Here is a 12,766-nt window from a genome sequence, read left to right on the forward strand (position 1 = left end):
TGAGTGGTAATACTAAAAAAATGCATTTCACTTCAAATTAAATGTGAACTGTTCTGTTTTCATGATTTTTATTTCCACCAATATTTGTATTTTTATAGAAGAAATTTATTTGTTGAACATATTCATTAATGCTGTGATAGCATAACTTCCAAAAACTGAAAAATGAAATAGGTAATCAAATTTAAGTTTTCCCACTCATTTTTTTTATTGTATTGCTGTCTGAAATGATTGCATTTTCCTTTGATTTGCTACCTCATTGCCATCCATGAAATCTTTTTTTAAACAATTATTTAATGGAGTAATAGTGGTAATCGTTTATAAAAGAAAGCTGGAGATAAAACCTAGTATTGACTTAGGATTCCTGATTTTGATATAAAACCTGTCCTCATAATCCATTTTTATCCTAAATACTTTTGTTAAATAATCCATTAACATGTTCAATGTATTTAATGTCAAAAGAATCCTCATAATTTTGCCTGCTTTGCTGGACAAAGCAATATACAAATTTACAGGATGTTTTTTTAAATACAGCCCATCCGTGATACAAAATCACTTGCCTTATTTCAATAAATCTCTTATTTTTTAGGATTGTAGAGTTTCAGTGTTCCAGTATCTTGTTTCACCTTGTGGTATGTGCAACAACTTAAAGTGCATTGTTGTTTAAAAAAACAACAGATTTTTGAATTGAGGCTCAAGTCAAATCATGGTGACTTGAAATAATTTTTTGCCTTTTATTCTTTTTGTAATTGAGTTATGCTAAAGTAATGTAATAAATTATGGGCATGCATTTATTTCAAATTTGTTTTTGGGCAAAGTGAGCTCTATCTCAACTTTCAAGCAATTCTTTAGTATTATTTTATTTATTTATGAATTTTTATCAATGCAATTATGCAATTGCATTGATCCTGATGGCAATGATCAAATCTAGTCAAAGGCTTTTCCAGCAATGCACTTACATACACAAGAAGAACAGATGTGAGACAAAGTGCTCTTATGTACAAGGACACTTGAAGATTACCAAAGGCATCTTTATCATCATGTTTGTGATAAATAGTGCATACTTGAGGTAAGATAATATTTGAGACTTTCTCTTTTGAGAATATTTGAGAACAATCAAAATGAGATGGAAGGAATATATATCGGAAGAACTTATGCCAAACAAGCTTAAGTCTTGGCATAAGGGCAATGAGGTAGAAAGGGCATTAAGGAAGATGAAATCTAAAAGAACATTAAGGGTAGACAGCATTCCCTTGACAACTACGGAAAGGTTTACGAAAATGTGAGAAGAGCCTATATGGACTGACTGACTGAGGAATCTGGCCAGAGGACTTTATGAGTTCAGTGTTAATTCTTATTCTCAACAAGGTAAAGGCTATATTATGTCCAGACTACAGAGCACTTAGTGAGATTTTTTATCAGCTTAACTGGTCATCAGGATCAGAAAGAAAAGGATGGAGAGCAGGGTAAATGATTATTGCTTAGGGAATGATCAGTGGTATCATTGTTTTTCAGTGGTATCACAAACCCTACTTGAGGTGTTTCGTTTAGGAGAGCTCTTTGAGTGAGTACAATGTCCATCAGATTGGAATTTTAACTTTGTGATCACTTGGTGCCTTTTTTATTGAGAACTAGGCCAGTGCCAATGCCAGGTTTCCATATTCATCCCTCCTCCTTTTCCATATTCATCCTTAATGGCATGTAAATGACCTAAGCTGTTATTTAGCATCCTTTAATGACTACTGCTACTGCAGGAATAAAAGAATAAAAGTAGTCCCATAACGCTTCCTTGGGGAACACCTGAAGTACCAAGGGTCAAAAAGCTGTCATTTAGCAACTACTACTTGAATTAAATGTATGTGCCTTGAATCAACCAAGAAAAGAAATTTATGATGCCGATTCAGCAAGGAGTCTTTGAACAATATAGTTTGATCTGGAGCAGCTTAGGGAAGTTTATTTATGGATTACTGGTAATTTATTTTTAAAACTTTAAGTTTTCTCCATTATTGATAATATGTATGTATAATCAGTTATATGCAAACCTAAAAAGAGATAGAATTCCCATTCAAAATGATGTTCATTTCTTATATTATTAAATCTTTCTCTAATTAATATTGATTTGACTCAAGTTTTATTAAAATATACTCAAATTTGTTTTACCATAAGTTCAAAAAACTGTACAGGCAAGGGTCATCCCTAAAATAACTAGAATAAAACTGGAGAAATCACATATTGCAGATTAAAATACAACAATGCTAAAACTTTTCAAAAACAGCACCCTTTGTACATCAATGTACCAGTGTTATCATTGCCTTTTCCACATAATCCAGAGCAGTCCAAAATGATACCTAAGCTTGTTCTTGGATTGTATTCAAAGACATATGTCATGTAACCAGTAACCACACATTCTGATTAAAATTCAGGTCATTTTTTGTGGTTCAAGGTCTAAGAGGGCAAGTTTGATAATCTACCATCTTGTCAATATGCACCTTTCTCTCAATGGTTTTTTAATCCTTTGTAAGAAGAATGCAATACAATGTGGTTTTTGAAATATTGTAGCACTTTTCTTCTGATATCACACCTGCTGACACTAACTGGATGGGTCAATCAATCAGAATTAAGCCTTTGTCTCACTGTTTTGCACATTTTCATCACACTGTTGCATAGTTTGCTGGGCAATATTCCTCATCATCTCCTCTTTACCCTCCCAGAGAGACATCTTAACATGCAGAAACAAAAAAACCATAACTTTTGACATTCCTCATTCATCTTCAATATAATAAGCATGCTGAATAGCATGGTCTTCTAACACAAAAGTGCCGTTATAGGGCGATGCATTCCTAAAGTACAAGACGAGTTTTACATACTTTCAGCATTTCTGTTACTCCACTAGAAGGTTGTGGATTAGCTGTTATCTTCTCAGAAAACTCTCCTCCACAACTTCTTCAGAAATACAATATAAATGTAACTGCACAAGCTCTTCAAGATTCATCCTATCCTTGTTTTTGAGGATAGTGCAAATGGTTGATGTTTACCAATTATATTTGTGTAAGAGATCAGCCATATGCTGACATCTTGGTCTTGTTCTTGAATGATTTTTAGTTTCAATTTCTAGACTTATTTTTATTCTCCCTTTGCTGTCTTCTCTTTGGCTTTTTCTTTGGGGAGAATGTTAAAACTATTCATAAAATATTAAGATAGGCTGAAAACTACTGCATGCATGCTTTAACATTATAAACAAAATGACCTTAAGCACTCCTGGTGCCATGTGATAGGAACATTCTCTAAACATGCATGCACACGTTTGAGGTCCTTTCATTCATCTAGTATATTTTGAGAAGTATAAGTATGGAGTTACATTCTAGTGCCACAGTTACTTTTAAAAGAGTCACTATTACTGTGCATTTAAATGCAACAATTTCAGAATGTAAAAGTTATTTGCTTTGATCCATATTTGAATCAGAATCTTTCGTAAAATTCTGTCAAGGCAGTCCTTCAAATAGTTACCGTTGTGACATCTTCCACTGTTTCTTGGAATTTCTTAAAGGTAAAAACAACCTTAGTATTTAAAAGTTTGCTTTAACCTTGTGGATTGTGTTGTATCTTGTACCATTATAAATGCCTGCAACATTGCATGTATGATATTTTGTCACAAGATTCTGTTCTTTTAAAGCCCCTAAAATTTCAGAGTTTAAGATGATGGATCAATAGCTTAACTTGCTAATGTACTCAGCCAGCCCTGGTGGGATCTGGGTTTGAATCCCGGTCAAGTGGAAAGATTTATAGAAAGAGCATATAAGATTCTTAGTATTAGCATGATTGGGAATTTTGCCCCAAATAATTGGCCAGATCATTGTTAATTCCTATTCCCCAAAACATAAATTCTATATCATGTGAGGACTACAGAACAATAAGTTTGTTATCCCACATAGGTAATGGGGAAATCGGGGAAAAGTACCAAAATTTAATCATAGCAATGACTTTAGGGAGTGATTTGGCTGTTATTGTTTCTCGGACCTACATTAGTTCCTATTCCAAAAAATGTTAAGGATTCAATTTGTCAGGAATAAAGAACTATAGGCAGTTTGATTTTGCACACAGCTAACATGATGCTCAATGTCATTTACAAGATAATGCAGAGCAAATGCAAATGATAATTACTTAAGGAATGATGAGTTGGGGTTTAAGAAGGGGAAAGACATATGTACGGCTTCCTGTCAAAAGAAGTTTCAGGGTGACTTCCAGGCATGGCAGACAGGAATTCACAACTGTTTTGGTGCAAAGAAAGCATATATTTGGAAGAAAGTTTAGCATTTGTACGAGTACAAAAAATCAGTAAATCTATTTTCCCAATAGAATGCACATAACTTTTGTAGTAGACCCTGTAGAGAAAGTTCTCATGCAGCTAAATTGGTTCTCAGAATCATAAACAAAAGGATGGAGAGCAGGGGAAATTACATTGTAATTGCATTGCAATTGTAATAATTACAGGATGATCAGTTTGGGTTAAGGAAGGAGAAAGGTAATGTTGTAATTAAAATCATGAAGTATTTTCCTGTTCCATAGATGTCCAAAAGGTTATTTGATAGGATAGATTTTGAAAATTAAGGAGTACAATGTAGAAAATAGGAATAGATCAGCAAGACAGGAGGCTAAATGGAAGAGGTGAAATGGAAAGAAAGGAAAACAAACAAGGTAGTGCAAAGAAGGGAAGAGGGAGGATTGTTGAGAGAAAATCAAAGGAGGCAGGAGAAAAACATTTTACTCCATGGTATGGTCTAAATATTTATTCAATGAATAAGCATGAAATAGTTCATGTTGTTCTGCATACTATTATTAAAGAACAACCAGATATATGGATTGTCTAACATGTTTTTATTTGATTTCAAACAGATAGGTTAGGGAAAATAAAAAATATGATTTCATCAATTTTGCCAATTCGGTACAATTCCTTAAACATACATAAATTTGGATATCAATATATCCTCTGCATTCTAGTGCCTAACATTGGTACTCCACCTAGGGGATGTTTTTACAAGAAGAAAGTCAATGTTCATAGGTTGCCATATAGTCATTGGTTGCCTGCTGGTTGATAACTATGTGCAATTTTGTGTGCCTTTTAAGAGTTCTCTTTTGTGAGAATGACTTTGAACATATGTCACATTTGTGAGGCTTTGCAGAACTGTGTGTTGACTTGTGTTCTATTAGCTGTTGTCTCAGTGTATAAGCTTTTGAACATACCTCACATTTATGTGGCTTCTCTCCAGTATGGATTAACATGTGAACTTTCAGGGATTGTTTCCGAGTGAACATTTTTTGACACACCTCACATTTGTAAGGCTTTTCTCCAGTATGACTAAACATATGACACTCAAGGTGTTGCCTGTGATGAAAACCTCTAAAACAAATCTCACAGTTATGAGGCCTTTCACCAGTATGTACCAACATATGCCTCTTAAGATTTGCCTTTTGCGAGAATGCCTTTGAACATATATCACACTTGTGAGGCTTTTCACCAGTGTGCGTCAACATGTGCTCCATAAGCTGTTGTTTCAGTGTGAAAGCTTTGGAACATACCTCACATTTCTGCAACTTTTCTCCTGCATGTCTACGAATGTGATCCCTAAGATGCTGTTTCAGAATGAATGTCTTTGGACACATATTACACTTGTGCGGTCTTTCCCCAGTATGCATCAACATGTGACCCTCAATGTGCTGTTTGTGATGAAAACCTTTCATACATATCGCACAATAATAAGGCCTGTAACCAGTGTGAATCAACATATGCCTCTTCAGTTTGTACTTTTGCGAGAATGCTTTCAAACAAATTGCACACTTGTATGTTATTGCATTTACTTCAACATCATTTGTGCACTCAAAAGACTCAGCATCAATATTATTTCTGATCTCCTTTGGCTTCACAGGATGCAGAAGCATCACGTGAGCTTTAAGGATATCTTCTTTTGCAAATCCCTTGTTGCAAATTTGACATGTATGCAGAATATTCTTGACACAATCTTGTCCTTTGCTAACATCTGAAACAGTTGTGTCATCCAAAGAATTAGTCCTGGTTATATTTCAATTATACATAATTTATCTATGAAAATTTAACTTCTTGCTTGGGGTTGCCATGATATTGAATAATGATGTAAGAAGCAGCTTAGTCAACATAGAAGGTAAACTAAAGAGAACATTACTAGTAGAGATAAAAGCAGAACCAACGAATTTGATTATTGTCCAGGTGTAAATGCCACTAAGGAATCATAAGGGGGAAGAAGTCAACAAGACAAACAATTACTGAGGGGACATAATCATGTCTCTTTCTGCAGGGAAACATTAGATAGTGATGGGGGAAGGAAATGCCATGATAGGCAAAGGAAGTGATGATGATGAGGTGGGAGGGCTATGGGTTAGGAACCAGGAATGACCACCAGACGAAAGCAATTGAGTTTTGCAGGAGACAAGGATAAGTTATCACCATCTCATGGCTACATTACCACAAAAAGCATAGGTATACAAGGAAAATGCTCGGTGACTCAGAAAGGAGCCAGTTAGGTTATATTCTGGTAAGCACAAATTCAGGAACAGTATCATCAATTTGCATAGCGTCCCAAGAGCTGATGAACACTCTGACCACTATTTAGTTGCTATGAAGTAAATGAAAGTTTCTGGCATCACTTGGTGGAAATTCTTCATATTGAAATTAAATTTAAAATACTTCGCCTTTCCACATAAAGCACTTTTATTACTACCTAGGTTTTGTTATGGCATAACATCATCAGGTCATGATGATGTTATACCATAACAAAACCTAGGTAGTAATAAAAGTGCTTTATGTGGAAATGCAAAGTATTTTAAATTAAATTTCAATTTTGCTATGAAGTGTAGAGTCCATTTTATAAAGATAAGGCATGGGTGGCTGTTTAGGAAATGGAATGTAGAAGCATTAAACGGATTGAGAAGGAATGAGTACCAGCAGGCATAGGAGAAAATCATGGGTTAGGGTGAATAGGTGAGGCCTATGGAGTAAAAATGGGAATATATAAAAAAAGGATATTTAAAGCTTTGAATGAAACTATAAAAATGCTTAATGGAAAAAGACAGGGAAATCATGGATCAAAGATGAAATAATTAGAAATATAGATGATAGAAGAAAATGGAAGAATGCAAAGACATAATTAGGCAAAAGGAAGTTAAAAGACTTAAAAATAAATTGAGATGGGCAACAAATAAAGCTAAAAAAGTACTTTTAAAGGGACAGTGAAGAGAAATAGAGAGTTTGCAGTGGAAGGGTTAAATTGAGGCAGTATACAGCAAAGTAAAAATCACAATTGGGAAGTAAGAAGGGAAGATATGTGCTAACAGTTAGAGATAAGTTGCTTCAGATGATTGTTGATAGAGAAAAGATCCAAGAGAGATGAAAGGAATATATAGAACTAAATAACTCAGACCTTAGGCCAAGTTTAGATATGAAAAAGGAACATGAGGTAGAGGAATATAGCTTAGGTCCAGGCATACTCAACAATGAGATAGACAGGGCTTTAAGTGAGATAAAATTAAATAAGGCTGTGGGGATAGACAACATTATTGCAAAATTACTGAAATTTTTAAGAAAATGTGAGACAAAAAGTCTATTTGGACTGATTTGTATAATCTATGAGGAAGGAATCCGGTGAAAAGACTGAGATCAGCATTCGTTCCTGTTCTAAAAAACATGAAGGCTACATCATGTGAGGATTAAGAACAATAAGTTTGATATCCCATGCACCTAATGTTGTTCTCCAGATAATCAACAAAAGGATAGAGAGTAAGATAATGATTACATAGGGTCAATTTAGGTTTAAGAATGGAAGAGGCATGTGTGATGCCATTGCAGTAATGAGATCATTAATAAAGAGGAATATAGAATACAATTAGGACACATTTGTCTGCATTGTAAATTTTGAAAAGGCATTTGATAGAGGGAATTAAGAAATACTTATGAGTACATTGCAGCTAATAAGGAAAGATTGGAGGCACAGAAGTCTAATCCACAACCTGTACATTTCTCAGACTGCTCTGGTGTGAGTTGAAATCCAGATGGGCAGTGTTAGATGATGTAGTAAGGCAGGGTAGCCCATTTCCACCAGTGCTGTTTAATGTGTATGTGACGGAAATGATCAAAGAAGCATGAGAAGAACTAGAGGTAGAAATGGAAGTATGAGAAGAAATCTTAAAATCAATTAGGTGTGCTGATGTAAAAGCTTAATTTGTCAGTCAGCCAGGGGATTACAAGCAATGCTTAGTGAATTGGAAACTCAGTGCGATAGATATTGGATGAGAACCAATACTGATAAACAGAAATTTATGCAATTTCCCAGAAAGAAACAGGTTAAGCTTAACATCAAAATACATGGCCAAAAACTGGAGCAGGTATAACAGCATATGCATCACATAAGTGTTTCAGATCAGAAGGAGGAAAGTAGAGGGATGTAAGAAGAAGAACTGTGCTAGACAAAGAGACTTTCACAAGGATGAGATAGTTAATGAAACGATAGAAGACGTGAAGTATGAATGTTGAAAAAAAACTCTTAAAAACTTTAATATGGAGCATCACCATATAAAATGTGGAAATGTAGTCACTGATGCAGGAGAATATACATAGATTGAAGGCTTTTGTGATATCATTTAAAATTAACCAACCAAAGCTGGGTCCTTGAATATAGTTTCTTGCATATTTTTGTGGCTTAATCTGTAGCTGAATATTATTAACAATAAATAATCCATTTAAACGCAGTAATTGACTGGGTCATTGCCCCTAATTTTCAGGTGCACTAAGATGGTTATAACCAACAATTCTACATCACCACAAAGTAGCCAAAGTGAAAATGTAGTAGACTCCTCATCCCTTCTTACCTGCCAACTGTGACTCATCCCCTCTAAGGCATCGCTCTTCCTGAGGAACATTAACATCACACTCATCCTTAATAATCACTTCTTCATTTAAGGACAAGCCTAAGTCATCATCTAGCAAATGGTCCTGCAAAATCAGATAAAATTTACAGATATACAGCATATCCATGCAAAACATTCAGCAAATGCCCACTTAAATATCATAACTTGAATTAAAAATTGTGCAAAGCTGTATAATTCATATTTAAATCTAAAAACTTCTTTTGCACTTCCTCAATTAAAACAAAGTATGATTTCAGTTATCTCTTTAAAAAACTATTTCTTTATTAATTGAACCTTTCAACATCAACTGATATTATAATTGCCCATATTTGAAACAGAATTTAATCGGGGAAGAGGCATAACAGATCTCAAGGATGAGAAGTAAATGAAATTATGTGTTTTCATGCAATTAACATGGTCAAAAGAAATATTAAATTCTCCTAATAACATATACAATCAGGAGAATAGGATCTGCTGTCCTTATGCGTCACTAGAGGTGAATTGGAATGAAAGTAAAATAAACCACAAGGTGCGAAAGGCAAGGTGTGTGGGAAGAAGGGAGGGAATTGTTAGAAGCAATTGAAATAAGGCAGGAGAGAATAAAAACTGGGTTCAAATATCATATTACTCAACAGTGAGATGTTAAAGACTGTGACATATGTGATCTGCCCAAGAAAAAAGACTAGTGCGACCTGGCGGCCATGACTGAGACCTGCCTGAGACCAAATCAGTGGTCTGTGTTTGGCAGATCAACAACCTGTGTATATAGTGCCAGTTCTGTTAGTTTTTATTGTCCTTGCTTTTACTGTTTATCAAAAATTGAAATTAACAAAATTATGGAGCAATGAATAAACACATCAAGTTTTTGGTAAAGAGTGACAAAAGTTATCAAAAAATTGCTGAAATATTAACAGCTGTTGACAGTGAAAATGCCTGAAGAAAACATCTGTTTTCAAGTGGATAAAGTATATTAAACATGGTCTAAAAGACATCATGGATGATGGAAGCCTGGAACAACATTCAACAACCTCTGTTGATAATTGATCGTTTGCAGACCCTTATCCTTATTACTTGTTGAAAAATTGTCTGAATAAACAGCTGATGTACTAAATTTAGGAAAAACAAGTCTATGTTAACAAAACAATAGGCTTTGAAAACAATGGGTGCAAAAATTGGGTAAATTCAACATTGATTGATCAGTTTCTGGAAAAAAATTCAACTACTATCCTTGATCATCCTCTTTTTTTACAAATCTTCTCTCCTGTAATTTTTTTATATTTTCAAAATGCAAAAATGTGATTAGTAAACATCAATGAAAAGATGTAGACACCATAAAGCAAGAAACGATAAGACAACTAAAAAGCCTAACTGCCAAGGACATCCAATGGTGCTTTAAGGAGCAGAAAAGAATATAGAATAAGTGCACAGCAACAAATTGAGACTGCTTTAAAGGGGACATCACTTATGCAAACTAAATTTTACAAAAAAAGTACTTGTAGCTTCAGTTTGTGTATTTATTACCCAGGGTAGAATACATGAAGGTGGGAATGTCAAGGAAAAAAAGATATATGGGCAGAAATGGGATATATAGGGATGTTGGACAGGGTGAAAGCAAGAAGGAAGTATGTGGTCCATTATGAAAGTAATGCACAATATCGTATTCTGAAGCAACTATCCATGGTAATGTAATATAAGAAGTCAGAAAATGTGATGGGGGGTGTTTTACATTTAACACAGCCATTTGCTTGCTTTTTCAAAATAGCCTGAGTGGAAAGATGTGCCTCCATGTTCAGATTGATTTTCAACTTTGTAACACTGAGCACGAAACATCCCAGCTCCATCCTGACAAGATCCCCTGCCAAACACAATGCCATTGGCCACAGATACTTCATCATTACACACTTCCTGGCTTGGTGCACCATTGATAAGGATGATGCATAGGATGACCATGGAAATTATCCAAAAGCATATTTTAATGTTCTGAAGAGACACTCCTGTCAAGAGGAAATTTTGCCTTCCGGGCATGGCAGAGATATCTCTGTCCTGTATTGATTCAGGGGGAGAGTATTTTGGAGTAATTGTAAGCATTTATACAAGAAAAGAGATCAATAAATCTATTTTTCCCCAAGAATGGGCATTAATTTTAATGGACCATACATGCACACTTACCAAATTCCCAGCTTCTACATTGTCTGACCAACTGCTGCATCCTTCCTGCATTGATGCGACCATTGGTGAATTAATATCCCTTACTGGAGAAGTAGAGTATTCACTGGCAGCATCAATTTCCTCTTTGAAAATGATCATATCACCTTTAACATCCACAGCCTTACTGCCAATAGCATCACTGACAATCTGGTTGCCACAAAACTCTTTTATGATTTCACTGGAATACTAATGCAATATATCATTTAATCAATTAGTATTTGTGTAATCAATCATTAGTATCAATCATATCAGTTTCAGTGATATCATTTCATCGACTTTTCAAAATGAGAGGCATTAGGGCAACAACTCCTTCTGTCCAGTGTTTCATGTAATTCTGGCAAGAGAACTATTAAGGACTCACTCATTTTACAAAACATATAACACTTGTACCCAAGGATGATTAAATTCCTTGCATCAAAAATTCATGCATCAGGTTACATATTACTATATGGTGGTCTACAATTTAAGTGTACGTTTGGGTTGGGACACAGAAATAGAAGGCTGTTGTGTTTTATTAGTCCTGCTCTGACAACAACGGTTAGTGTTAACAATTAAATAATAAATTGGGTTAAATAACATTTTGATAAAAAGAACCACTGTTAAGATGAGGTGTGAATAAAATAAATTATTAAAACTATATCCGGAAGTATGAAGGGAAAATCTTTGGTTATATTATTCATACAAAAACCCGATTTCTTGCGCAACGTTTAAGTAATTTTTATCGTTCGTTTTGAAAAATCAAAGAAATTGCATTTTCAAAACATTTTAAAACAAAAAAATTATCTCGTGATAAATTATCCGAGAAATTAAAATAGAATGATACAATGCTTCCACTTTTCCCTTCTGAAAGAGTGACCCTTCTCGCTTACTTTTACAACGACTGCGATTGATTATAGTGATCGCAGTGACGAGAAAATGGTTTTTCTACAGATTAATCACTGAATATGGAACGAAATAATCATTTTTGCCCAAGGATGTATTTGTTGCTGAAACAATTCAATTAAATGAATACAACTGACCTCCTCTCTATTGGTTATCCTTTCTTTCATTTCAGGATTGAACCCCTTCTGGATGCGATCATAGAAAACAGACAAACACTCGGCACATTGACGCTTAAAAAGCCGGAATTCAGTAAGCTTCTCCATGCAGTTAGAACACACCAACCAGGGATAATTTACATCCTCCACAACCTAATAAAATATTTGAATAAGATATATAATCAACAGAATACACCTAATTCCTTTTACTCAATTATCACTATACTTTTTGGGAAGTGTACTGAATATATACACCAACTTTTAAATTATTCAACTGAAGACAGATATTTAAACAAACACGTCACACGGACAACTAAACTTACTTTAACATCTACTAACTCCTCTATAGTCTTTTCTAACATTATTTGTAATTTACTATTCTCGCCGAAAACATTGATCAACAGACCACGACTGCTTAAACACAATCTGCAGACTTCAAATTCGGCTTTATCGCACATTCTGAAGGTCATTCGTACTCCGAATGATTTACTGGACAACCAAACGTTAAATTATGATGACATCTTTTCACCTTTTACTTAAATTAATATGAAAAATTATTAAAAACAGCACTAACACACACACTAAGCAAA

General features: G+C 34.6%; 1 protein-coding gene across 1 annotated transcript; it reads right to left on the reverse strand.

Moving 5' to 3' along the window:
* Positions 1 to 4,935: 4,935 nt before the first annotated feature.
* On the reverse strand, positions 4,936 to 12,766 carry LOC139687808 (zinc finger protein 235-like). Its single transcript, XM_071585120.1, has 5 exons — positions 12,500 to 12,766; positions 12,159 to 12,329; positions 11,101 to 11,325; positions 8,893 to 9,016; positions 4,936 to 6,032 (listed from the first exon to the last, which is right to left on the reverse strand). The coding sequence occupies exons 1-5, from the start codon at positions 12,644 to 12,646 to the stop codon at positions 5,044 to 5,046; spliced, it is 1,656 nt and encodes a 551-aa protein (XP_071441221.1). The 5' UTR covers positions 12,647 to 12,766; the 3' UTR covers positions 4,936 to 5,043.

Source organism: Hetaerina americana, unplaced genomic scaffold, assembly GCF_022747635.1.
Source record: "Hetaerina americana unplaced genomic scaffold, ioHetAmer1.1.p SCAF_2, whole genome shotgun sequence".
NCBI classification, from domain to species: domain Eukaryota; kingdom Metazoa; phylum Arthropoda; class Insecta; order Odonata; family Calopterygidae; genus Hetaerina; species Hetaerina americana.

Bases quoted from the DNA above. Each gene is read 5' to 3' on its own strand.
- LOC139687808 (XM_071585120.1), bottom strand. From the start codon at position 12,646: ATGACCTTCAGAATGTGCGATAAAGCCGAATTTGAAGTCTGCAGATTG. The intron at 12,330-12,499 runs GTAAGTTTAGTT...ATATTTTATTAG, and splicing joins AGGAGTTAGTAGATGTTAAA to GTTGTGGAGGATGTAAATTA. The intron at 9,017-11,100 runs GTAAGTGTGCAT...CTGATTTTGCAG, and splicing joins ATGTAGAAGCTGGGAATTTG to GACCATTTGCTAGATGATGA.